General features: G+C 43.4%; 1 protein-coding gene across 10 annotated transcripts in view; it reads left to right on the top strand.

The window, feature by feature from the left end:
• The window catches only part of HMBOX1 (homeobox containing 1), a 125314-nt gene that overhangs the window by 50023 nt on the left and 47847 nt on the right, over window positions 1-27444 (top strand). For 9 of the 10 annotated variants that reach the window (XM_060250204.1, XM_060250197.1, XM_060250189.1 and 6 more), the window contains exon 2: window positions 15554-15637. The exons of the other annotated variant lie outside the window; for it this stretch is intronic. In XM_060250204.1, the coding sequence (XP_060106187.1) occupies window positions 15615-15637 (23 nt within the window). In that variant the 5' untranslated portion in view covers window positions 15554-15614. The remainder of the gene's footprint in view (window positions 1-15553; window positions 15638-27444) is intronic. 10 annotated transcript variants of the gene reach the window in all.

Raw genomic sequence — 27444 nt, 5'->3', positions numbered from 1 at the left:
GGTTTAACTCTGCATAAGATGGCTGACAGATGAACTTTTTGTATGTTTCAGTGCTAATTTTGGTTCATTACATAAATAGAGCAAGAACGTGCTTGTTTGCCCAATGTCCCCCTTCTCTGTAAAGCAATGGCAAGACTGGCCGGCAAAGTTTATCTTTGCAAAGCTGCAGGCTAGTTTTGGGGAGAGACAGCAGTCACAGGCTATTTGGAAAGCAAGAGGACCAGTAATTCTATGGCCACTGGATGAAACTGGGACTTGCCAACTTGCATACTTAGGATTTGGTTATAAATTGGCTGCAAGAGTGCCCTGGACCTTTCAAAAATGTAGTCAACAGAGCCCTGGACCTTTCTAAAATGTAGTCAACAGAGCACTCTAACTTCAGGAGCCCTACTGAAGTTGATGAGGCCACTCCTGTACATTCTTTACATTTATTTCATGCATCCATTTTAAAAATAATTATATCCCACTTTTCCCACTCTGGCTCAACAATAGGCTAACAGTAGAACCTGCCCTGTATAAATTGGTGATATGGTTGACAGCAAGGATCACTGCCCAGAGCAGTGAATCACATATGTATGTATGTATGTATTTATTTATTTATTTCATTTACCTTAAATTTCTATCCTGCCCTCTCCGCAAACGGACTCAGGGCGGCTAACAGTCAGTTCAGACATTTATATTTACAATTTAAAACCAATACAATACAGTTACAATTAAAAACATTCTATGGTGCTGCACAACTTCGATATAGGCGAGCTCTTCTTTCCCGATGGTGATCGTATAGTAGTCGTAGCTCTTAGCAATGTGGGGTGGCAGTCCTCTCCTGGCTTAGATGTTAAAGGCCTGTCAGAACAGTTCAGTTTTGCAGGCCCTGCAGAAAGTAGAGAGATCCCGTAGGACCCTTATGGCCTCTGGGAGGGCATTCCACATTTCTGGTGCTGCCACCAAGAAGGTCCTAGCCCGTGTGGAGCATAACCAGGCCTCCTTTGGTCCAGGGATGGACAGCAGGTTTTGTCCCTACTGTCCCTAGGGATCAGCTTCTATTGAGGATAAGCAATTCCTCTGCATTTTTGCAATGGGAACAATTAATGGAACCAGTGGCAATTTATGCAGAAACATGGCAGAACTCTACCTCCCTCTAGAGGCTGGATTATGCAGAGAAGCAACAGGCAGCCTCCTCTGCAAGTGGGTGCTTACGTGGACCTTCGATTATTTAATGTTGTTAGTTTTTCATGATAGTGCCGCTGTGGACAGTTTGGGAATGGTTACCTCGATGTCATTTAAATTCACTCTGGAAACCTGAATCTGTGATTATGCATGAACTTTTGGGCATGGTTTGTGCCCATGGATGGTGCCGAGTGAGTTGCTGTAGCCTTGTTCATGGTTTGCAGATGAGCTGAGAAGCTGCTGCAATTGAGCCCATTAATCCAAATCCTTTCGTTGCCAATTCCATGCATAACGGCTAGTTATCATTCTGCCTCCGTGAGGACATCGCCGCTGGGGAGCTCGAGAGAAAGGCTATACCCAAAGGGCAGCAAAGCAGCAAGGGAAATTCAACGCAGGCATTAGAACTCTAGATTTTAATGGAGTACTTAGTGCTAATTTATGGGTTTTGTCGGTAACACTGACTGGAAATCGTGTTTACTCTTGTAGTGTGGTAAACAACTGTTAGAGTCCTCTTACTTCAACTTCTGTTTTAGTGGAAAATGGGGATATGTATACTTTTCTTAAATTGGCTCCCACCCACATGTTCAAAAATCAGAATGACTTCATTGGCTTGCAGATCGCTTTTAATGGTTCTTGTTGCAATAGCAAACTGAAGGGTTATTGTTTTTGTGGTGGGGAGGAGGGGGAGTTGCCGTAGTTGAATTGTATCCAATAGGAAGCAGACGCTGAGTCGGTGGTGTGAGTGTTGCTTGGCATCTTCAAGAACTCCAACAAAGAACTAGCTGGAAAATGTAACTCTGCCCCTGCTGCTGAAGACTCTCTATGGCTCCTTCTCTCTTCCTTGCCACGCCCACCAGCTCCTGGCAGTCACTCAGTGCTGCGACTCTTCTTCTTTGCCACCACCTGCCAGTGAGGGCAAATGGTGGTGAGGAGCAGCTTCTGGCATCGCTCTCTATGGGCGTGTCAGGAGGGCCTGGTGTGTGTGTGCGCGTTGTGGGCCTTATGAGGTAGTGCTGAAAAGTCTCTTTCCTGGGCCGACCAATGTCTGGAGCTGGTCCTGTTTCGAGGGCTAGTTTCTCAATCCAGTTCTGTTTCAGCCGTGAACTGAGGGAAGAGAGATTCTTGATGAGTGGTTGACTTCGGCTTTTGTTTCTAAGGGCACATGCACTTCTGAGGATGACAAATGGTTTTATCCAAATCAAAATTTGGGTATATATCTCTTGGAACTGTGGAAAGAGAATGTTGTCTTGTTCTACAGGATTGTCTCTCTTGGCAGTAAACTTGTGTCTAAACTGGGAAGAACTTTGTATAAATGTATTTTAGGTAATCGTGTTTCTGTAACTGGTACAGCCACAAGGTAGGGTTCTCACATAGCACATAACAGCCAAAAATGCACTGCTGAGAGAATAGCTGAAGATATGAGAGTAGTCTGAAAGGGCAAACATCTTTTGGAATCCCACGGGGTACAAAGGCTGGTAGGAGTGCAGTTTGGAATGGGGAAAAAAGCAATGAAGTGGAGGTTAAGTAGTCTGCCCAACTTTACCTCTAGAGAAAGGAAGTAGGGAACAGGTGGGAAGAACACCTCTATATGCACCTTCATGGCTGGGGATGGAAAATGGAAGGTGCCGCTGAGAATGTGCCTTCAGCTGACAGCAGCAATCATAGCAACAGAGGCAATCCAATTTCTTACATGGAGAAATGAATTATATTTGGGAAAGGCTGTTTTTTAGATTAAGCTGCATGAGAGGCATAAAAGATAACAAGCCACCAATCTGCTTTATCAAAAACATGTACCATTTTGGTTCAGCATTTGGAAAACAGAAAGAAAAAGGTCCTTCGGCTAGTCTATAACAGGCAATTTTGTCCAGTTTGCCTGGTGTAACTGGTTGGTATAACTAACTGGGACAAAAACTTGAACCCAGAGACCAGTACAGGTCTACTGAGACAACTGTTCATTGCTTCCCCCCCCACTTTGTGTTGGGTTGCTAAGAAGCTGGCAAGTCATACAAGCTTCTGTATCACAACACTTTACCTTTCCTTGGAGCTAAGGTTGCTAGCCCCCAGGTGAGACCTGAAGATCTCCTGGAATTATATCTGATCTTCAGAAGACAGAGATCAGTTCCCCTGGAGAAAATGGCTGCTTTAGAGGGTGGACTTTATAGCATTATATACTGCTAAGATCCCTCCTCTCCCCAAACCATACTCCACCCCCAAAATCTTCAGGAATTTCCCAACCCAGGGCAACTCTACTTGGAGCCCACTGCAAAATGAGCAGGAGCATTCCTTTGCTCAATTCTCATGTAATATTGGGAGAAAAGAAGAGATGTCTTGTGTGCCAGAGGCGTAGCTGTATTAGCCTGTTGCTGCAAGAATAAGCGTGACACCGTAAAGGTGGCACCTTAAAGACGGATATCTCCCGTCCACCTGTCTCCCGTCTGCCTGTCTCTCATCTGCCTATCTTCCTTCTATCTAATCTTATTCCAGCATAAGCTTCCGAGAGCAAACTCTATACCATAGATTCTAGGTAAAACTCCTCCCTAAATCTCCCCCCCCCCATCCACAGGAAACTCCCCCAGATCTCCAGGAAATCCCCAGGCCAGAGTTGACGACTCCACACATTAGAGTTCATGATGAAGCATATTCTGTTCAGCAGCTAACACAGTAAGTAAAACTAGTAGCTGCAACAGAATAGCAGGTTCATCAGGTTCACTATAATCAGTAGGGTTGCAAGTTCCGGGCTGGGAAATACCTAGAAATTTTAAGGTGGAGCCTGGGGAGGGTGGGGTTTGGGGAGAGACCTCAGCAGAGTATAATGCCATAGAGCCCACTCTCCAAAGCAGCCATTTTCTCCAAGGGAACTGATCTTGGTTGTCTGGAGATAAATTGTAATAATGGGAGACCTCCAGGCCCCACCTAAATCAGGCACTAAATGAAACAACTGCAGATTCATTTAGGCACATTCAAATATAGCACAAGGACACTTGGTTGTTTATGGGGAAAAATACCTCGCATAAAATGTCTGCAGAGTAAGGATCTGTTGATAGCATCTGAGAAAGTGGGCTCTTTCAACAAAAGCTTATGTTGAAAATTGAAATTTCTTTAGAAATTAAGGGGGCCACAAGACTCCAGCGTATATCTCCTATTAGATGGAGTTCCAAGAGGTCAGAGGAATACAGGACATGGGTAGGTAGGGAGAACCCTGAATGAATGCTGGGGGTAGAAAAGAGTATTGATTTGAAAGTTCTACCACTTTTCTTTCTCATTAGCTAAACAGGATAATTCAACAGGCCATTGTGCCCAAGGACCCCTGCCGCCCCCAGTTTGTCAAGTGGTGACTTACAGAGCTCATGACCTCAAGAGATCCCGACTGAAACATCCTGGGCTTTTTTGAGCAGGAATGTGCAGGAATGCAGTTCTGACTGACTTGGCAGCAGGGGGTGGGCTTAATATGCAAATGAGCTCCTGCTGGTCCTTTTCTACAAAAAAAGTCCTGAACACATCTATTTGTTTTGAAACCCAATGTTTCTGTCCCCTGTCATCACATCGTTCATCACCTCCTTGCTTTCTGCTTTCCAAATTTGGGGGGGGGGGGGGGGGGGATGGATGAATTTTCAAGTATTTGAAAACCTTAGAAAGAGAACCTTATGCAAATAAAGGCATGCAAATTTAGTTAATTTGCATTTTGCCTGCAGTGTGTGGAACATGGGTGCAAAGTTTTCTACATCTTTTTCCCTGATTGCAGTAATGCTTTATAATTAATTTGGTATTTTTGACTTTACAGTCTCCATTGTTTTCACTCTCAAAAGGCCCGTGGGGTTTTCTTCATCTTTAAAATGGGATGAAGAGGCCTTTTACAAATTAGGCCTGCTCATTAGGAAGTAAAAAACAGTTGGCTTACTTAGGGGTATAGGTGAGTGGGTGCATGTGTTTGCACACGCAGGTTTGTCTCCACTTGTCCAATCTCCAAAGCAGTCATTTAATCCAGGGGAACTGATTTCTGTAGTCTGGAGATCATTTGTACTTCAGGAGCTCTCCAGGCCCCACCTGGATATTGGCAACCCTAGGGGGAGAATACCCACAAAACCAGTTTGCCCCTCTCTCTTCTTTTCTTACAGGAGCAAATACCAGTGCAATCACATCCCGATTTACACTGGACCAGTTATAGTGTCTTTTGTAATTCTTGGTTTGTTTGTTTTTTAAAATATCCATTGTTTCTAAGTTTACAGCAATCTTTCCTTTGCACAATTTCCTTCCTGAGCCCAGTGCCGAGTCTGAAGATCTGCTCTCTGTTTGTAGCTGGTAGTACGGACTTTTTTTTTTTAAACCCTCTCTCTATATATATTGTGGCTAGTAGCCACTGATGGACCTCTGCTCCATATTTTTATGAAGAAGATGAAGAAGATATTGGATTTATATCCTGCCCTCCACTCCGAAGAGTCTCAGAGCGGCTCACAATCTCCTTTACCTTCCTCCCCCACAACAGACACCCTGTGAGGTGGGTGGGGCTGGAGAGGGCTCTCCCAGCAGCTGCCCTTTCAAGGACAACCTCTGCCTCTATCTAGTCCTCTCTTGAAGCTGGCTATGCTTGTAGCCGCCACCATCTCCTGTGGCAGTGAATTCCACATGTTAATCACCCTTTGGGTGAAGAAGTACTTCCTTTTATCCATTTTAACCTGACTGCTCAGCAATTTCATTGAGTGCCCACGAGTTCTTGTATTGTGAGAAAGGGAGAAAAGGACTTCTTTCTCTACTTTCTCCATCCCATGCATAATCTTGTAAACATAACAAGGTAAACAAATGACAAGCTGACCTTTTATTCTCTCCACCACTGCCCTGTTCCAAGCAGTTTCCTCTCCTGACTCTCTTCCCTGCTTCTTCACCACCAATGCTGTTTAATCCATTTATGCCTCCTCCTCTCTCCCTCCGCCAAGTGGGCGACGCTTTATGACTTTGTAAATCAGCCCGAGCAGCACCAAATCAAATGCTTTTTCCCAGAGACCCTGATAACATATGTCCGCTGTTTCACTCTTGTCTATCCTAACGATTTGGTCATATAATAAAGCAGGATTTCAGCAGATTTGTCAGCCATGACCTTCCCTCCCTCCCCCTTTTTTATGAATCCAGGCTGACTGTCCTCTGTTAAATTATGCATTTCAAAGTGCCTCTGCCATCTTTGGGGTTTTTTATTAGCCTTGCCCTATTTTGTAAATGCACTCTTGCAGCTCCGGGGGACCTTCCAAAATCAGAAGGACACTTAAATAGGTTTAGGTGGAGAGCCAAGGTGTAGTGATAGTTAACAGGGAATTTTCAGGGGTCCCCCCCCGCTTTAGTCCCTCTATCTTGTTTTGATTTCTGGCAGTTTCACTAGGAGTTTGTAAGCCTTTTTATGGCAAGGAGTTATTTGATATGCTACACACTATTTGGTATGCTGCGCACTGTGCATATTTGATATGCACACACTGCATGCATGGTCAAATCCAGCACACACACACACACACACACCACATATTTATCTGCCCTCCTTCCTCCCACCCTTGGTAAAAAAGTTTTCCTGTAGTTTCTGTCCTAAAGCAGCATGAAAATTCTGGATTGGCCAGTCCTGAAATAAATACAAGGATCTTCATCCTTCTGTCCTTGTCTGGATTGCAAGATGCTCTTGCTCCTAATGGTAGGGAGTGGACCCCTGATTGGAGACTGCTTGGTCCAGGAGTGGTTCTTGGCTCAGTCGTGGGGAGAATCACAGACACCTTCTTGAGAAAAGTGAATGCAAGGACTTTACAGGCACTTTCTTGTTGTGCTGCTTACAACAACAACCCTGTAAGGTGGTTTACTTTGTCATCAGCCAGGCTCTGAATCTGCCTGCAAATCTTTCTGTCCCTGTTGCATGGGACGAAGACCTTGAATCATATTATCACCTGCTGGGGCCAGAAGAAATTGTCTTTCAGTATGATATTGTGGATGTGTGGTTGTGCATGTGCTTTTGATGGTTTTTCGTTTGGGCAAGCCATCATAGCTGAAAAACACAATTGATTTAGTATGTGATGATATCAGATTTCATGATGGATTCTATTTCAGCATTTTTACACTGAAGTTTTGCTCTGACATGCTTGGTGGTATAGTGGTTAAGAGCAGTGGACTTCTAAGCTGGAGGATCGGGTGTGATTCCCCACTCCTCCACATGAAGCCAGCTGGGTGACCATGGGCCTATCACAGTTCCTTCAGAGCTTGCTCAGCCCCACTTATCTCACAGTGTGTCTTTTGTGGGGAGAGGAAGGGAAGCTGATTGTAAGCCACTCTGAGACTCCTTTGGGTATTGAAGAGTGGGGTGTAAAAACCTCCTCCTCGTGTCTGTTTAGTCTTTTGTGTAGGGGCTGATTAGTTTGAGGCTGAGCACTGGTGACCTTTGACAACCAGGGCCAGATCTGGGGAGAGCAGGAGAGGCAGTAGCCCCGGGTGCTGCCAGGGGGGGCACCAAATTAGACACCTCATGGGCAGGAGTGGGAGAAAGTTCGGCAACCTCCACAAGGCAGAGAGGCTGCAAAAGCAGCCTGCTGGGGTGTTTAAATGGGGAGGCAGATCGCCTGCTTCCTGTTTTTTGAGCAGGGGCACCATTTTTTGTTTTTGCCCCCACTCAAAAAATATGTAGATCCGGCCCTGTTGAGAACATTTGTCAAGTGGGAGGCAGAGCAAGTGGGTGAGTTCAAGATGGGGACTCTGCTGTCATAGGGTCCCATAATAAGTACTGTGTGAATGTTCATGTGAGACAAAATTAATATCTAGATTTGTGCCTAGTCTGGCCTCTGGGTCTGTTGGTTGCGCAATTCCTTGTTGGTGAGAAGCTGTTTTAGGCTGTGGAACTGTCTGTCTGTAAGCAAGGAAAAGTCTGCGAGAAACACATATTGTTGTCCAGATGGGCTGTAGATTATTGATGATGCTTTAGGGTGATTTGAGCTGGGGACTGTAGGTGGCAACCTGACATGCTTTGTTATTGCTTTGGGGGCCTTTTTATATAGTGGCCTATTTCTGGGCACCAGTCTGGCCTTGTCATCCTTCACTCTTTTGTGTGACACAAGTGTCTGATATAACATCACTGAAAGAAAAGATTCCTCAGCCATTACAAAGGATAGCTCCTTTAATGAGCCTAAGGAGGTGTCAGTTACTGCTACTGTGAATGGTAGCTGTACTTTCCTTTAATACTTCTGACTCTTGTATGAATAGGCTGTCCCTGTATGCCATGGTGCTTTGATCCTGCTATTTATACGTGCACTGCTTTCCTCTTCGTTAGTGACCTGAAATAACTGAAAATACTGTTCTCCTTCATTTCATCCTTACAACAGCCCTATGAGGTAAGTGAGGCTGAGAGGAAATTACTAGATTACGATCAGCCAGCAAGTTCATGGCAGTGGGGATTTGAACCTGGGACTCCCTGGTCCTAGTCTGATACTCTAAACCAGGGGTGTCAAATCTGTGGCCTGTGGGATGGATCAAGCTCCCAGAGGGCTCCTATCAGACCTGTGAGCAAATCACTGTCATCTGCTTCCTTCTCTCTCTCTTGCTTCCTTCTGCGTCACAGCTTGCTTTGCCAGGCTGGCTCAATTGCCCAGGAGCTACAGAACAAAGCCTCTGTTTCCTCCATTGGCTGAGCAGCAAATGAAACAGCTTATGTACAAAAGCTCACAATGCCCAGCCATTTTATGTTTTCCTCTGGGTCTTAAACTCAAAGCATTGACCATGAGATTTCTGTAATGAATGTCAATAAATCAAAAGTAGGTTTGCAACTTAAAGATACACTCCTGAACAACATATTCAAGATTACTACAGCAGAGACATTGTAGCCAGATTTTGATGCAATAATTCAGAGCAAAAGGTGTTGGTTATCAGAGACTGTTAAATAAACAAAATTTTGCAAGAGTGCTGATCTTTTAAGCATGTTTTATTTTAAGTTCTTAAAAAATCTTGAATTGTGTTTGTCTTTGTCCTTTATAAAGTTTATATCTCTGCTACCTGACATTACGTTTATGACACACATGGTCCAGCCTGACAAGGTCTCATTTATGTCAGATCCATCCCTCATAACAAATGAGTTCAACACCCCCGCTAAACACATCATAGTGGATTTCTCAATCTTCCGCTCCATGTATCTGATGAAGTAGACTCTGAAGTTCATGAAAGCTGATGCTACAGTAAATAAGTTTTTGGCCTTTAAGGTGCCACAAGACTTTTGATTACTGTGTTTCAACACACTGATATGGGTAGTGATAGCTACAATATTGTTGTAAGAAGGTGAACTGAGTATACTGTTCAAAGTTTGAGTCCAGTGGTGCCTTTAAGACCAACAAAGTTTGATTCTGAGTATAAGCTTTTGTGTGCATGCACACTTATTCAGATACATTGAAACCAGACTTCCTCAAGTATTACATATAGTTAGAGAGAGGGTGGAAAACGGCTTAGCTGCTAGGAAAGGCTAATTAGAGTCATGATGCATAAGTAACTGAGCAATAAGTATAGCTAAAATTGGATTAAAGCAGTTGGAAAGACCTAAGTATACTTCAGTTAACTCACATTTTTCCAAAAAGAAAGTTATTTATGAGAATTTACAAAGACCTTTGCTGGATCATTCCAAAGGTCCATTGAAGTCACCATCCTGATTCTAACATTGTCCAAACAGCTGTCTTTGGGAAGCCCATAAGCAGGGCATAAAGGCCATCTCCTTCCCTTGCTGTTGACCCCTCCCCCAGCAACTGGCATTCAGACACACACTGTTTCACACTGGTAGACTCCATGCATTTGTGTGGTCCCCTTCTCAAGCCATCTAACCAAGTGACCGTCACAGCATCATGTGGCAATGAGTTCCACAAGTTAATTCTGCATGGTGTAAAGACATGCTTCTGTTTTCTGATTTGAATCTAGTGTGCATGCAAGGATTCTAGGACTGTTGGAGAAAGAGAAAACATTTTCTCTATCCAGTTTCTCAACATGAGGGATAGTGTTTATGTGTTCATCATCTTTCAGAAGGTTGTATGCAAAATGAGTGACTTTCCAAATATGTGGCTTTTGCAGACTTCTGCTTCAGCTCCAAATGGGGAGACATTGAAGCACTGAATCCTCCTTCTGCTTGGAACTAGGTCTCTTCAGCCTTCCTTCTGGAAGCATCCAAACTTCGAGATGCATCCGAGCTTGACTGTTTATCAGAGAGGACTAGAAACATGCTTTTTAAAAAATATCTGAGGTTCAGGCTGCTGAACTCAGTTCTCATAATTAATTTGCATACTTTTGCAATCTTCCTATAGAATACCTTCAGTTGTTGCTCTAAACTAGACATCTGTGAGTTTGCAGCCATTGAATAAGTAAAAAATGCCTGGTTTAGTGTTTTCAGCAAAAGTAAAACAGGAGTCTTGTAAGTCTAATTAGATTTTGTTCCAGTAGAAGCTTTCATGGAATGGAACCCACTTCTTCAGATGCCACGAATGGATCCTCAGTGTGCAGTCATTTCATATATGGGCGTGAAAACAAGCGAACATCAGGGTCAAAGGGGCTGTGAAAGAATAAGTGGTCACAGATCTAATTAAAAACCACAACATTTAGAAACCAGCTGGAGATCATTGTAGTCTCCCTGGATAGACTGTTTCTGGCCTAAAAGTCACAGTTTATCAACCAAGGAACTTCAAAGGGGAAATCCAGAGTGAAACTGCTGAACTGGGATTCATTAAGAAGTTTCATACTTATCTCCTTCGCAGCTTGAAGAAAAATTTGGTATTTCTTACTTTTTTACTGACATTAGCTTACCTTAACAAAACATGGGACTCATGACAGGAGATAACTAAATCTGGCCCTGACTGGGTGGTGGGGTGGGGGTTAGAGCCAGGAACTTGAAATTCAGAAAAAGCAAAATGCTCCAAGTTATTCAATTGTGTGTTTGTTTTTAATTCAGTTAAAGGGTCTTTCTCATCTTTAACCAGCCTGATGTTTTTGTTTGTTTCCTCCTGCTTCTGGCCCTTATGCACTAAGTTTTAACAGCAGCCCAGCGGGCAGAAATCCAACAGATGTACCTTAATGGGAAGATGGCACCTGTTGACTTTCCACCTGCCACGAAGCCAATCAAAGCCCAAGGCATTGGTAGAAGATGGGGGGTGGGGGAAAGGTGGTGATGCTAGGGCAGGCTCTACTCGAGCATCTTAATTGCAGCTGGAGAGAAATGAAGAAACCTCAAGTGGCTCCCAAGGAGACATTAGAAAATCCGAGCTGAAAATGAGAATGATTTAATGTCAAATGAGACAAATGCCGAGTTGATACTCCAATGCCTCACACATCCACTTGTCCTTGGCACTGAGAAAATGAGATTTTTAATATCGGAAAAACAGATTGCCACGAAGGCTCATCCATTGTAAATTTGAGCTGCCTTTTAAGACGGGGATTGGATTGCTCATTCCATTCCATGGTTTGCTGCCACGATTTTCATACTAATATGTAATTCCCCCTTCCCCCTCGTCTACCCACCCTTTTTCAAAATTTACAGCAGCAAGGAAGGAAGAACTTTTTTGGCCTCTCCTATCCTGTGCTTCTCACCTCCCCCTCCTGCCGGCCAGTTAATTTCATTAATGGATAATGCAGACAGGACAAAGGTTTGTCGGCTTTAACTTCTGCATTAATGTTATAGATTAATAACAGCATCTCTTGCTGGTTAATGCTAAGAAAACAGACTTGTGTCCGGTAGGCTAGATTGGAGGACTGAGGCATTCCCTTTGAAATTCCATGGTGCAAATGTGCATCTAGAAATTCTCATTGGTACTGCATTTAGGGTGGGGCCGTGGATCAATGATCAGCATCTGCTTTGTATGCAGAAAGTCCCAGGTTCAGTTCCTATCTCTTCTTCTAGCAGGGATATTGGAGAGAGAATGCCAGTCAGTGTAGACAGTACTGACCTTGAGAGATGAGTGGTTTGGCTCAGAGTAGGGTAACTTATTGTGTTTATATCGCAAGGTGTTTTGAAATCATATGTAATACAGACCAGTTAGCCAAAGGTTAACTGGTTGAGTTCAGATCCTTATTGTGAAGGCTACTCACAATACTTGGCTGTTTGGCTTACTGCAGGTGTGTCAAATGTCTGTCCCATGGGCCAGAACTGGCCCACCCAGGGTTTTAATCAGGCCTGCAGGGCTCTTTTCTTCCCCCTCCCATCCTCACCCTTTGAAGCTCTGAGGCTGCTGAAGTTCCCAGCTCCTTCTTCTTTGTCTTTGCAGGCTGAAGCAGGAAACAATTCTGGGCTTGCAAAGCTGCAAAGAAAGTGCAGTGTTTTTCCTTGCAGCTTTCTCTGGGCTGCAATGTATTTTAATGGAGTGGAGCTCAGTTTCACTTTTCAGCGCTTATATGGCCAGTTAGAAGTTGTTCCTTGCTGGAGTTGTGTGACCTTGCAAATAAAGGGTTGATGCTTTGAGCCAGAATGTCTCTGCTGAATGGACCAGATAACTGGTGCCTAGTGAGTACTCTAAGCAGGGAACCCACAGCCAAAGGGGAATTTTACACCAAAGAGCTATTGCCAATCTGAGTAGACCTAGGGCAGGGGGAGAAGCTTGAAATGCCCAGCCATTTCATGTTTTCCTAAGCCCAGGTCATTTTATATTATTGGTTTATATTTTTAGTCTCTGCTGTGATCCTTGTGCTTTTTCTTGATGTTTTATTTTTAAAACTGCATTGTTAAGTCCCACTATTCCCCCACTTTCCATTTTAAACAAAGCATTGCTAGAATTTTAAGCATGTTTGTATTTTAAGTAAAAAACCCGATATTTTAAATTGTGTTTCTCTGTATCCTTTATAAAGTTTATATCTTCATTACCTAGCATTATATTTTATGATATGCGTGGCCTGGCCCCACAAAGTCTCATTTATGTCAGATCTGTCCCTCGTAACAAATGAGTTTGACACCCCTGGCTTATAGCTTCCTGATCTCCAAAGTTCATGTGCTCATTTCCTGCTTAGGGCATACAGCCCTGCTTGTCTGGTGAACTATTATTTTGTACAGTTAAACAGAGTTCCAGTGCAGAAGATAACTTAGCCTATTAAAACTAAAACAGCAGAGCAGCTGGATGAAGCTGGTTATCTGTTGCTGTCTTGCCTTCCTTTTGCCATCTTGCCTCCGCTTCTGTTGCCTTTTCTTTTTCTGCACAGTTATGCCAGCAACCTGTTCCTGTTAGTTGCTGTCTGAGGTACAGAAGCATTTGGGAAAATTGCCTAACATCACAACAATTCAGCCAATGAGAGGCCTACAGAGATTGTGGTTATTGTTATGCATAGTTCAGGAAACTTCGCGTACAGTTGTGGCTATTGAATTCTGAAGGAGCTGATGGATTTTGTCTGCCGTGGGAGTCACCTGTTCATAAAACTGGCTGTTGTGTGTCGAAAGCAGTGGCTCCCAGCCCTTTTGGCACCAGGGACCAGTTAGGTGGCCAGGCAGCAGAAGGCCAATCTGCCTCCCCCTCCCATTTAAAGATCCCCACCAATCAGCTGATCAGTGGAGGTCTATAAACCAGGGGTCACAGCAGCGCTATCTCTTCTACTGGCCCAGAACTGGGCAGATGAAAGAGGCGGTGTGGCCTCACTCCAAGGCTGGGGAGGCAGCCTTGGAGCAAGGCCGCAACACCTTTTTCATCCGTCTGGGTCCCAGGCAGGTGGAAGGGGTGGCGGGGCTGCTCTGCCTCACTCCGAGGAGCGAGGCCACACTGCCTCTTTCATCCACCCAGATCCCGGGTGGGCAAAAAGGGTGGTGGGGCTTCTCTGCCTTGCTCCGAGGCGGCCTCCCTGCCTCAGAGCAAGGCTACACTGCCTCTTTTGTCCACCCAGGTCCTGGATGGGGATGGGGCAGTGTGGCGCCTCTGCCTCACTCCGTGGCACGATTGCTAGTAGACCATGGAGTAGTACCGGTCCATGGACTGGTGGTTGGGGATCCCTGGTTTAAACAATCCATGGAAATCCCTGTTAGACTTCAAAAAAACCACCCTTCCAAGAAAAATGCTTTTGCCATTGCTGAATAATCCTTAGTCGCCTTTGCTATATGTTTAATTTGACTCTTATTTTAACTTTGAAACATTTCTTGTTAACTTCTTTTCAGGGGGATCAAATTAGCATGTCTTTCCTGTTCTTCTTTTCATGGTCCTTTAAAAAAAAATAGTTTTAACTTGTTAAAATTCTTTCCATGATGTTCCTTTCTCTATATTCAACTAGTTTAGTTCTTTAAGCAATCCCTTGCAGTGGTTTCTTTTCTATATTTTACCATCCTTCTAGCCGTCTGCGGTGGATTTTTTTTTTTTACATTGCTTACATTTCTGAGTTGTGGTGTCCAAAACTGAGCATAGTATATTAAATAAAATCTCCACAGCACCCAAACAAGAGATTGCCCTTGGCTGACAATCTGTAGGAGTATTTTGAGGGATGGGGGAGGTGTCTTGAGACACCATGACACTCTGTGACAAAGCCATGAAGTTTTAAAAATCCCTATAATGTCATGACATCATTTCCTGTTCTGTAACAGGAAGTGATCCCCACATGCCATCCCCCTCCCCCCATTTCCCCCCTGCAACTGCATTGGGCATGGGGCAGGGAACATCACCTGGAGGTCTCTTGTCACTAATGCATAACCCTAAATACTGAGTGTGCATTCAAATATTTCTGATCTGAAACAGCTCTTGAAATTTTCTGTTAAGTTTTGGATCTGAAATGAAACTAGAATTTCTGGCACTGTTTTGAATCAGAAATATTCAGACGCACATCTCCTTCTGAGGCTTCCTCAGGAGCTAGATATGAAGTTCTTGTTATGGCATTGGCCTCAAGTACTTACAGCTTGGATCCATTCTTTCTAAGAAAAAAATCTTGAAAGTTCACGCCAGATAACAACAAAAACGTCTTAACAAAAAACAGTGGCATACAATATTTCAATACATTTTTTAATTCCATTTATTAATAATCCAACCCTGCCTGAGGGCAGCACACAATCCTCTCCACCAATTTTTCTTCTCACAACGGTTCTGTGAGGTTGGCCATTCTTCTAAGTGTATTGTCCACAAATACCAAGTAAGCATCAAGGCAGAGTAGGGTTTTGAACTAAGACTGTTCCCTAGACTCAGTCCAACACAGTCCAACCTGTATGCCATTTATATCATGTATATAATATATTGGTAATATTTAGTGTTTACAAATTAAAGACTCTTCTGCTGTATTTCAACAACACTGTTCTAGTCTAAATTAAAACAAACACCTCTCATCATTTCCAGAGGATGCTTCAGGTTTGTGGGATTCTAGAGCAACTAGAGAAAATGAATGTGACCTAGGCTTCATGAGAGAAGAAGTGTTTATTATCCTCCATGTTAAGACATCTTCCCCTTATCCATTTCAGAATGGTAACTAGCACCGAAGACCTCCAGGAGGCTTTCTGATTTCCTCTCCCCATGTAAAGTATGCTGAGAACCTTTCCAGTGGTGTAAGTACAGTGGGCCATTTCTCCCCCTCTGTCTGTTCAGAAATTAAACTAGATGTAATCCAGTTTAAAGAAAGTGGGGGGAGGGGCAAAGGCATGAGTCATCATATTGTTCTGATTATGCAAGAAGTATCTTTGAATTCTGTTCCACACCTTCAAGGGAGTTTTGTTGCTAATTTTGCAAAACATGGTGGAGATGGGCGACGATGACTGTCTCTTTGGGTACCCTGTTTTTAATGTGTGGTTAATTATTTGAAATCTGCTTGTTTCCATTGGGCAACTAATGTCAAATGTGCTTTCCGTTTGTATCTTATGGTTATGATAATAATCCTCCCTTTTATTTTAGGGGGGTGCAGAGATATTTGTTTTAAAAGCTTAAACTTCACTTATTTCGAATATTCCCATTTTACAGGTGACTTGGAAGTTAGCATGTTGCCCCAGAAGACCATTACTTAGTGAGTCCATGGCGCAGAACAGATTTGAACCTGAGCACTAGACCGCTCTGAAGGTCAGTGCAGAACAAGCTGAATTGTAAGGCCAAGTAGAGCTAGTGGTCGAAGTGAGCCTGCAGTTCCCTGGATTCAAGGCTTCACTAAGCCATGAATTCTTCGAGTTCAGTTTCCCCCTTTGCTGTAGCCAGCTAGGCCTTCTCTAAGGAGTTGTAAAGCACTTTGCACATTCAGATATGCTTTTGAAATTTAGGAATAAATAGAGATCTGCTGCCAGTGATCATATCAATGTGTGTCATATTAGGACTGCCAACTCTAGACTGGAAAATACCTGAAGATTTTGAGGGTGGAGCCTGAGGAGGGTGGGGTTTGGGGAGGTGAAGGACCTCAGCAAGGCACATTGCCATAGAGTCCACCTTCCCAAGCAGCCATTTTCTCCAGGGGAATTGATCTTTGTCACCTGGAGATCAGCTGTAATTCCAGATCTCCCATCAACCACCTGGAGGCTGGCAATGCGATACCATTTACATGACCCAGAGCTCACTTCCAATTCCCTTCCTCTCCAGGTCACAGGTGGGATGTAGACAGCTATACTGGGAAGAGGTGGCAGTTAACTCACTGTCCCAGTAGTCTGTGGCTGCGGCTAGCTGCTGTAAAGCGGCCTCCAGGAGTTACTTGCCGCTCAGATATGGCCGGGGGCCGAGGGCCTAACTCCTATTTACTCCTGGCCTGGGCTAGTCTGTCATTTCATACTGCCTGAGAATTCTAGCAGCCAATAGGCACACCTCGATTCCCTTCTTTATCTGAAGGACTCTGAGCACACAAACTGTTGCAAGCTGCTGGATCCCAGCCTTGGACCCTTTTCCTGTCTGCACTGCAGAGTCACCATCATCCCCACGAGAAAAAACTGATTGTATTTCCAGCTAGTTGTGTCTGTCGTACTATCTAATCCATGGGAAATGAGACCAAACGGGTGATAGTATGAGAGAAGTGAAAAGTCAAGATTCAGCATCTGTGAGAACAAAGCTAATAATTGTTGCTCAAATCAAAACTGAGCAATTATTTTCTCCTCCATTTCAATGTTGGGTTATTTAAAAGTAAATGGGACATTGGTATCCCTGTCCTGCTGTTCAATGAAATCTGGCGTTAGGGGTGAAGGACATGATGGGGGGGACTTTGAAATTATGAGCAGATAGCCCCTCCCCCCACTACCTCTCCCATAATGTAGGAACTTCTGGTTGCCCAGGGGGATTGATTGGCAGTAGACTAATGATAGAATAAATAAAGTACTTTGCTCACAGAATGTGAAATTAATGAATAAAAAAAAATGTGCCATCTCCTAACCAAAGTTCTTAAAGAAATTCACATAAACATTAATCAAGATTTCAGGGAAACTATAAAGACTATAATAAAACTATTCAACATTGTAAAAACACCATTATAAAGACAACAGCGCAATCAACAAGTTGAGAATGTGGATTACCACCAATATCTGAATAACAACAGTAGAGTAACCAATAGCCATAACATATATGAAAATGATGGCTCACATAAAAACAGAACAACAAGCTCAAGTTAAAAGTGCTTAGTGTTGCCAAACGCCTGGAAAAATGACATCAGCATATATCATATCAGTACACTGAGCAAAACTTGGAGCCTTTCTTCTTCCTAAGAAGAATTTCTCCAGCTTTCTCCAGTGGCTGTTCCTCCAACAGACAGGTCGCTTAAGGCCTGAAAAGGGGATGAGACAAACAAAGAAACACTGTGATATGCTGGCTAACGCATTTAGTAAAATCTTTTAAAGAGTTGTGTAAATCTTTTACACACATTATAAAGATGTACAGCTTCACAATATTACAAATAAAAATCCATCGAATTAGCATTTTGTCAAGTCTTCCTCAGGAGTATTCCTATTTTCTTCAAAGTTATCCCAATATCAACATTGAATTGTAACAAGAGGCTGATAACTTTGAAGAAAATAGGAATACTCCTGAGGAAGACTTTTGACAAAAAGGTTTTACTAAATGTGTATGTTTGTATTTCCTGTAGTATGAACTGTGATCCAGGTTGTTGTTTTTTTTTTTTTCTGAAAAGGGGGTTAGGCAGATTCTTCTGCAGTAGACTGATCTGTGGTGATTAGCCAAGATAGTAAGTTCCAGGTTCAAGGCAGTCAGTGTGGGGTAGTATTGGATGAGGACTGAGGAGACCTAAGTTCAAATCCACATTCAGCTATAAAGTTCTCAAGAGGGAGGGAGTTCACTCGCTTTCTCAGCCCAGTCTCTTTCATAGGGTTGTTGTGAGGATAAAATAGAGGGGTGGAGAATCACATATACCACTAGGAGTTCCTGCAAGAAGGGCAGGATAATGCTATGCTCTCCGGAAATGCTGGTTGCTGAAAGGAATGTAGAAAGGGAGAGAGGCTGCCTTCAGGCCCTGTTTGATGGTAATTCCCCCCCTTCCAGGCACTTGGCTGGCTAGCTGTGGGGAAGCAGGATGTGTGACTATGTGGACTTCTGGTCTGATCAAGCATAACTCTTGTGTTTTTACAATGCTGAATTACACCCTTACAAATAGACACCAGTCCTCCTGAAAGTTCCCTCCAAAAGTGTCCCCAAATCCTCTGCAACAGAGGTTCTGCAGTAGACTCCCAGGAGGTGTTCAACATATAAATAAAATGGAAAATGGTTTCTCCAGATCTTGACAGCTGCTGATCTATGTGAAACATAACCTGACATATTATGCTTTAAAATGTGCAGCATATGCACTTTTTGTTAGGTCTTTCATTTAAGTTTTTTAACCTATCCATGGAATTCAGCAAGTTCAGACAGCATTTGGGATGGTGGGAGAAGGGGTTAAGTAAACAACAACAAAAGCACTACATGAAATGTGTTGAGAGTATCAGGTGTGTGTGTGTGTTCCTCATTTGTGCACACCCAACCAGTGTCTAAAGCAGAGTTTGGCATCTGGGCTCCCCCCCCCCCCCACAACAGAGCAAGGTTTTAGCCCTCATGATGGTGGGGTGGGGTAGTTGTCCTGTGGGAAACCTGCCTAGAAACAGAAGCTGAATTCAGTCAGTGACTAGGAAACAAGACAGTCTGGGATCTCCTTTTCTTTCCTCATGACTACCAGGAACAGAGTAATTTGGGTGGGTAGCTAGGTTGGTCTGAAGCAATAGAACCAAGTTTGAGTCCAGTGGCACCTTTAAGACTAGTTTCATGTGCATGCACATTTTGTCAGATACATTGAAACAGTTTTCCTCAAGCCTTACATACAGGTACAGCAGAGGTCCCCAACCCCCAGTCCATGGACCGGTACCAATCCGTGGCCTGTTGGCAACCGGGCCGTGAGTTGTATAATTATTTCATTATATATTACAATATAGTAATAAGAAGAAGAAGACGACATTGGATTTATATCTTGCCCTCCACTCCGAATTTCAGAGTCTCAGAGCGGCTCACAATCTCCTTTACCTTCCTCCCCCACAACAGACACCTTGTGAGGTGGGTGGGGCTGAGAGAGCTCTCCCAGAAGCTGCCATTTCAAGGACAACTCCTATGAGAGCTATGGCTGACCCAAGGGCATTCCAGCAGCTGCAAGAGGAGGAGTGGTAAATCAAACCCAGTTCTTCCAGATAAGAGTCCGCACACTTAACCACCACACCAAACTAATAGAAATAATGCGCACAATTGCATCATCCTGAAACCATCACACACACACACACACCCTGGTCCCTGGAAAATTTTCTTCCACAAAACCAGTCCATGGTGCCATAAAGGCTGCGGACCACTGAGGTAGAGAGAGGGTGGGGGGTTAGTTGCCAGGAAGGGCTAGTGTCAAGATGCATAAGTAATTGGGGAATAAGTATAGCTGAGATTGGAGTTATTAAGACGTGAATGGCAGCGAGTTAGCATACAAATACAAACAAATGTTGGGAACCAAGGCTGAATCCAGTGGTATCTCCAACTAAATTCAGTTCTGGGTATAGTCATTCAAAACTGATAAGGAGACTCAGATCTCAGCAATTTGCATAGTTCAGGTAGGGCCCACTGTTTTGTGTGTGCACGACCTCCATTCAGAAAGGATTTCAGTACTGAGACTCTGGCTTTGAGGCATTGTTGCTGCTGGTTCAAGTAGGCAGTTTCAAGCTAGATGAACCAATGGTCTGACTTGATATAAGGCAGTTTTAAAAGTTCAGAGCAGCCACAGAAGCAGTTTGTAGTTCACTGCAGCATGTCTGTGCCTCCAAATATGGGGGATTGTTACTTATATGGGTGTTATAACTTGTTAGGGAATCTCAAGGATGCGTGGAATAAGGCTAGAATTTGCTTGCTAGCCTAAGAAAATGTCTAGAGCAGGGGTGTCAAACATGCAGTTCGGAGGCCGAATCAGGCCCCTGGAGGGCTCCTATCAGGCCCCCAAGCAACTGGCTGTCATCTGCTTCCTTTCCCCTCTATCTTGCTTCCTTCTGCATAACAGCTTGCTTTGCAAGGTTTGCTCAGTTGCTCAGGAGCTACAGAGCAAATCCTCTATTTTCTTCATTGGCTGAGGCTCCTCCCCTCCAGTCCCCTGGGGAAGGAAGGGAAGAGCCAGAGCTTCCTTTGTCCAGTTCCCTGGATCCCATGCGAGAAATACAAAGAAAACATCCTTAAGACCAATGAGTGCTAACGCTTTAAGTGCGTTTTAAGTTTTTTTAAAAAAATATTTGTGTTTGTCTGTGTTCTTTATAAAATTTATATCTCTGCTACCTAACCTTAAACAGGTACACACATGGCCTGACCCGACATGACTCGGCCCAAGCCGACATGGCCTGTCCCTTCAAGGTCTCATTTATGTCAGATCTGGCCCTCATAATAAATGAGTTCGAAACCCCTGGTCTAGAGACAGTGAGTTAGCTCCAGCTAGCTTTTCTTCTCAGTCTCTTCCAATACCACTTGCTACTAGAGCCCCTGTCACTCAAAGCATTTGTTCATGCTTGTCTCAGGATCCCCTTCACAGTCTTTTGGTGGTGGTCAAAGGGGATCCCTCCCACATGAACTGGGTTCATTTCCTGATGACTGGGAAGCACCTCATGTTGTCACAGTGGCAAAACCCTTCTTTTTCCTACTGGGGCTCTTTGAGGCGTGGCATCACTGCAGGCCTGTAATGACTGTAGGGCAGGCATGAAGGCTAAAGAACCTTTGAAACTTTTTGGAATTAGCTAGAGAGCCAGTTTGGCATAGTGGTTGGTTAAGTTCACTGACTCTTATATGGGAGAACCAGGTTTAATTCTTTCACTTGCAGCTGCTGGAATGGCCTTGGGTTAGCCATAGCTCTCGCAGAGCTGTCCTTGAAAGGGCAGCTTCTGGGAGAGTTCTCTCAGCCCCACCTACCTCACAGGGTGACTATTGCGGGGGGTGGGGGGAGAATGTAAAGGAGATTGTAAGCCACTCTGAGATTCAGGGTGAATGGCGGGGCATAAATCTAATACCACCTTTTTCGTCTATATTTTTTTACTTTGTTTTTTAAATTCTGTATTTCCCCTCCCCTGTGTTTTCCCCTTTTTTTGTCGATATCTGTGTGTGCTTAGAATAAATGTTTTTAAAATTAGATCTTCACCCTGAGACACTTTTTATGCTACGCTTCCCCCCACGGGCCAGCTGCTTACTGTATTTAATGTATAGGCAGGGGTGAGGAGGGGGAGGCTGTTGCTAGAGACATGGGGCTCACTAGTGAAGCAGATAATGGTTTCTCTCTCTCTGTCTCTCACTCATACATATACTTCAGCTGCTGAGACACAGGTCTTTTCTGGGGCAGTCAGTGTTGTCATCATATTATCCCTCCCACCGGTGATAGTTCTGACCACAAGTGGAAGATTGAAGGACATCACACATAAAGCTTCACTGAATGCATTCATATCTTGTGTTTCTTTATATTACTAAAGCATGGTGTGATGGTTAAGAGTGATGGACTCTAATCTGGAGGACGGGTTTTGATCCTCCACATACAGCCAGCTGAGTGACCTTGGGTCAATCACAGTTCTGTCAGAACTCTCTCACGCTCACCTTACCTCACAAAGAGTTTTAAAGCCACTTTGAGTCTCCTTGGGTAGAGAAAAGTGGAGTACAAAAACCAACTCTATGGTGTTGATATATGGATCATAGTTTATGATCAGCCAGGAAGCCAGAACCAGAAATCATGATTTGGAGAAATGTTGGTGCATTGTGATTTTGCTGTGTGATGTGTGAATTGATGGATCAGACTTACAGCTATAGCTCTGGTTCTGGTGTGCTAAGCAAGTGGGGGAATGAAAGCAGACAAGTAGCCTCTGAATCACGGTTTGGCTGTTGTGCAGCTGTAAACTCGGACCCTGGTTTGAGTTCCAAGGCCATGGTTAGTTAATGCAAGACCCTGGTTTTGTGTGATGTCTGATGAGCCTCTCTCTGGAATAATAGTTTTATGCAGGCTCATTGGCACTGCTGTTGGCATTAGGAACCTGAAGGACTAGGGGACGCTCACAAGAATGATGTGCTGCTGTTCCATTCTTGGCCCAGGTTGTATAAGTCATGTGGCGGTGAGCATTTGATTATGCTGGATTTATTTTCAGACGTCTCGGGCTGTTCTTATTAACTGTCATCGCTTTGATCGAAAGTGCTCGGCGGATTTCTGCATTTGTGGAGTCCTGTTTTGCATTTCTAAACAGAACTCGGGATTGCAGCTTGGCAGACCCAACATGTCTGTTTTAAACAACTGTAGCCTGAACTGTACTGGTAAACCAGGGCAGTTGGGAGAAGAGGTTTCTGCTTGTAGATCTAGCAAAGTGAACGAGGGAGACAGTTGTGGTAACTACAAGCAGTTCCTTCTGTTGACCTTCTGGGAAGTGGGCAATATGACCCAGTCCCCAGATCTCCTTGACAAGTGACTTCTTTGATAAGTACTCCCAAGCCAGGATTACCTACCTCACAGGTTTTCATTGCCTCTGTGTCCAACATGGACAAATTGAAAGAAAGATTATGACATCTGTGGAGGAGAAAGAGGCTCTTCAGGCTGCCTGTGCAGTAAGTCCAAATCTGTTCACTCAGCCTCAAAGCCTGTTGGTTCTGCTAATAATCTCCATGGGAGTCATAATCAGAACTACTGTGAGCACTTGCTTAGGGAGTGAGATCCACTGTAGGTCTACTGCATGTCTAGAATTGCCCTGCATGTCCAGTTGAGGGGGGAGAGGATAAAATAAATTAACAGACACTTAAAGGAGTTGGGGAAAGTTTTATAAGGTCTTACAAACATTATCCAGTGATAAACAGCTAACTGGAATGCATGCCCCTTAATTAACAGGGAGTATCACACTATTCTTAAACACCTGATTAGAGAATTGCTTTGTAAATTGCTCTGTTTAAAATTTGGGGAACAACTGCAGGAAGAATTTGACCTGGTTTGCTGCTAGTGTCACCGCTGGGCTTGACTCAGCCACTGTAATGGGTCACATTTTTTCAGTCCTCCGTGGGAATAATCCCATAGGAGAATATTTATGGATTTCTTTGGGGGTTGGGGTTTGACATTGCCAGCTGCTTTGAATCCCCACTGAGTAGAGGAAAGCTGGTTAAAAATACCTAAAATCCAAATTCACCTATACGCACAGGTGAAAAAATACTGACAGATTGGCAGAAACAGATAAATAAATTTATTTGGAATGGCGAGAAACCAAGAATAAGTTTTAAAATACATCAAGAAAAGAAAAAGAGAGGAGTATTAGCAGTTCCAAATACAAAATATTATTATCGAGCGGCAGGTTTGGTGTGGATTGAATTAAAAATCCAAGACAATAGTAAAACTGAAGCTTTCGTGTACGTTCTGAATAAAACTAAGTTTGTCTTAAAGGTGAAACTTGACTCCTATTTTGTTTTACTACTTCAGACCAACATGGCTGACTACTTGTATCTAATAGTAAAACTTGAATCAGCAGACTTAGATGAAGGTTTTCATAGTTATATAAAGAAAAGATAAAGAAGTCAACCAAAATGATCAAAACACAAAAAAAGGAGTAATATAATTAGAGATGGACTTTTGAGGATATGGTTTAAACGTCGGAAATGTAGTGAGTCCTCCAAATTCTCTGCTTATGTCCCCAGTAGAAGCTTATTATGATAAAATATGAGAAATGAGTAATATGGTAAATGCTCTGGGGAAACTTAAGTCTTGGCAAGATATTAGAGATGAAGGAATCAATAGTCAATGGTTATTATATCACCAATTAGTTTCAAGATTAAACAAGATCATTAACTTGGAAGGGGGAGCTATAAGAAAGATGACTGAGTTCAAACAGCTGATTACAAAACAAAAAGATCACCTGTTAAGGCAGATATACAAGTTGTTACTTCAGTTAGAAACAGAAGAAGAAAAAGGGAAATGTTTGATTAAATAGATACAGAACTTTAGAGAACAAATACCTATGTATCAATGGGAATGATTATGGGGAAAAGAAAATACATTTATAGCCAGTCAGGTACTAAGAGAAAATTGGTATAAAATGTTTTTCAGATGTTATTACCCTGAAGGATAGCAAGAAAGTAGATAAAGATTACAAAGGAAAATGCTGGAAATGTCAAGATACAGACTGAACCTTTTCTGTATGTGGTGGACGTTAAAAGGCAAAAAGATATTGGAATGGAATACATGGAAAGTGCAGAATATATTACAATTCAAATTCCCCGTGGAAGCTAAGAATTCGTTATTAGGAATATCTGAATACATGAAATATATTATTTACTGTGAGATATATAATAGATTTTCCTTTAAATTTTGGTAGATTAAAAGGAATAAATAGTAAGTAGAAATGACAAAATATTTAGCACAAAATATGTAGCAATGATGAAATTAATAATATAGTTGTAAAATAGATTAGTTATGAAATCCGGAATCCAAAATGTTTGAAAGGTCTTAGAAATTATAATGGAGGGGAGTTGGGGAGAAATATTTTCTGTTTTATATATTACATAATGTAATAATAATCCTTTTGTGTTCCTCATATATCACTATATAGCCCTTCTTTCGTTTTGTACCCCTTACATACAATTATCTTTTCTAAAATAAATATATATATATAAGTGCCTAAAATCAATAAGTTTAAATGAAAAAAGTTACTGTATTCATAGTCTGCCTTTCTCACAGAGACTCAAGGCATGTTACTCAACTCAGTGGAAGTCAGTGCAATCAATAGGACAGAACAACTAATAAGCAATGTAATAAGACTTTGCAAAGAGGGACTGGGGGAGGAGAGTGGCTGTCTGGCTGTGTGGGCTCCCCTGGCTGGGGGGTGGGGGTACTCACTGTAATCTTGTTGCCCATCCTGAGAAGCTGGTAACAGAACTAAGAAACCACAGTAAAGAGTAACCCTTGCAGAATCATGTAGCACAAGAACCAGAATTAATCCTTACAGTTTCACAAACATTTTATGGGAAATAGTTCCAAAATCTTAATATAAGAATTCCAAAGTCTTAATATAACAAAGATAAATTGAATTGTGCGAAATAATTGTGTGAACTAGGGTGGATTTTATTTTGGACTGGAGCTTCGTGAAAATAACTTATTGCATGAGGCACAGGAAGCTGCTAGCTGAAGGTCTTCTGATCAAAACCAGTTCCTCTTACATCTGATGTGTCTTCTAATGCACAATCTCTTATTCTTCTGTTAAAGGAACAGGATGGGGTTTTCTCTAGGCAGTGGGCAGCCTTAGCAGACATGGCGGGGGGGGGGCAAACAGCAGGGTCAAAGGGACATGAACTGGAGGAAGCACGAGGTAGAATTTAATGATGTAATGTTGATGGTCAAGAATAGGGATAGATATGAACTGGGAAAATTGAGGTTCATTTTGATTTGTGGGTCGGGCTACATGAACTACAAACCTTCATGGCTTTCTCCATTTACTGAATCAATTCATTTCATGAGGTTCATGATGCGGTAGATTCCACACACACACACCCCGCCCCCGCAGACTAGAGACACTGTGGGAGGAGAACCACACACAGATCCTGGGGTTAGCTTCTCCTCCTGTGGTGCAGTTTGAAGCATGCTGTAAGAAGAGAAGCCGTGGCAGCCAGAATCTGCCTGTGGCTGGGAGAGCCCAGGCATATCCTGGGGGGGATCCCCCATTGCTTTGATAATTAATTGCTTGGCAACAGCATGTCTGCAACACAAACTGCTAACGCAAACTGCACGAACCTCCATAAAAACCATAGTGGTTCATTGAAGTCTCATTGCGAGCGTGATCACATGATCTCTGGCTCACAAACCATCCTTGGCTCATGAACCACAAACTTGGCATTTTGGGGGGTTAAACGTAGGCTCATGACAAGGTCCATCCATAGTCAAGAAATCTACAGTGTAGGGTTGCCAAGTCCAATTCAAGAAATATCTGGGGACTTTGTGGGTGAAGCCAGGAGACATTGGGGGCGGAGCCAGGAGAAAGGGTGTGACAAGCATAATTGAACTCCAAGGGAGTTCCGGCCATCATGTTTAAAGGGACAGCACACCTTTTTAAATGCCTTCCTTCCATAGAAAATAATGAAGAATAGGGGCACCTTCTTTTGGGGCTCATAGAATTGGACCCCCTGGTCCAATCATTTTGAAACTTGGCGGGTATTTTGGGGAGAGGCACTAGATGCTACACTGAGAATTTGGTGCCTCTATCTCAAAAAACAGCCCCCCCAGAGCCCCCAATACCCACAGATCAATTCCCTATTATTCCCTATCCTTTGGCAGTCGTTCTCTATAGGGAATAATTGCTCAGAAGACATTTCCCTTCCCCCACCACCACCACTTTTTGATGACCCGAAAGCCGGGGGGGTGGGCGGGGAGAGGGCCTCCAAACCTGGGGATTGGCAACCCTTTCTCTCTCACACACTTACATACTTACTGGGTCTGGTGCTGCTCCCTCTCTCTCTCTCTCTCTCTCTCTCTCTCTCTCTCTCTCTCTCACACACACACACACACACACACACACACACACACACACGCAGTTGCTCTGAAACGAAAGCAAAACAAGCATTGCTGACCCTTCTCATGAAGTACTTCCTGCTCAACTTTAAAGGCATAGAGACACACATTTTGAAACGGACCTGTTTGCAGGTTTCTAAACCTGCCCAAGACCTAGAGCTGCATGGTGGCTGAGGGGGCGGGGCTTCCCCCCACGGCCAGCTGGCTGGGGGTGGGGGGAAGCCTGTAAAACCTGGGGATCCCCCGCTGGGACCTGAGGATTGGGAAGCCTACTACAGTGACTATTCACAACTGGTGGCTTTGCTATTTTTGCCGAGCTAGTCAGCTTCTATAATGGCTGAGGAGTACCACATTTGCTAAGATAGCTAATGCTTATAGTTATGAAAGAATTCC

Source organism: Heteronotia binoei, chromosome 1, assembly GCF_032191835.1.
Source record: "Heteronotia binoei isolate CCM8104 ecotype False Entrance Well chromosome 1, APGP_CSIRO_Hbin_v1, whole genome shotgun sequence".
NCBI lineage: Eukaryota > Metazoa > Chordata > Lepidosauria > Squamata > Gekkonidae > Heteronotia > Heteronotia binoei.
This window is presented reverse-complemented; position numbering and strand designations above follow the sequence as displayed.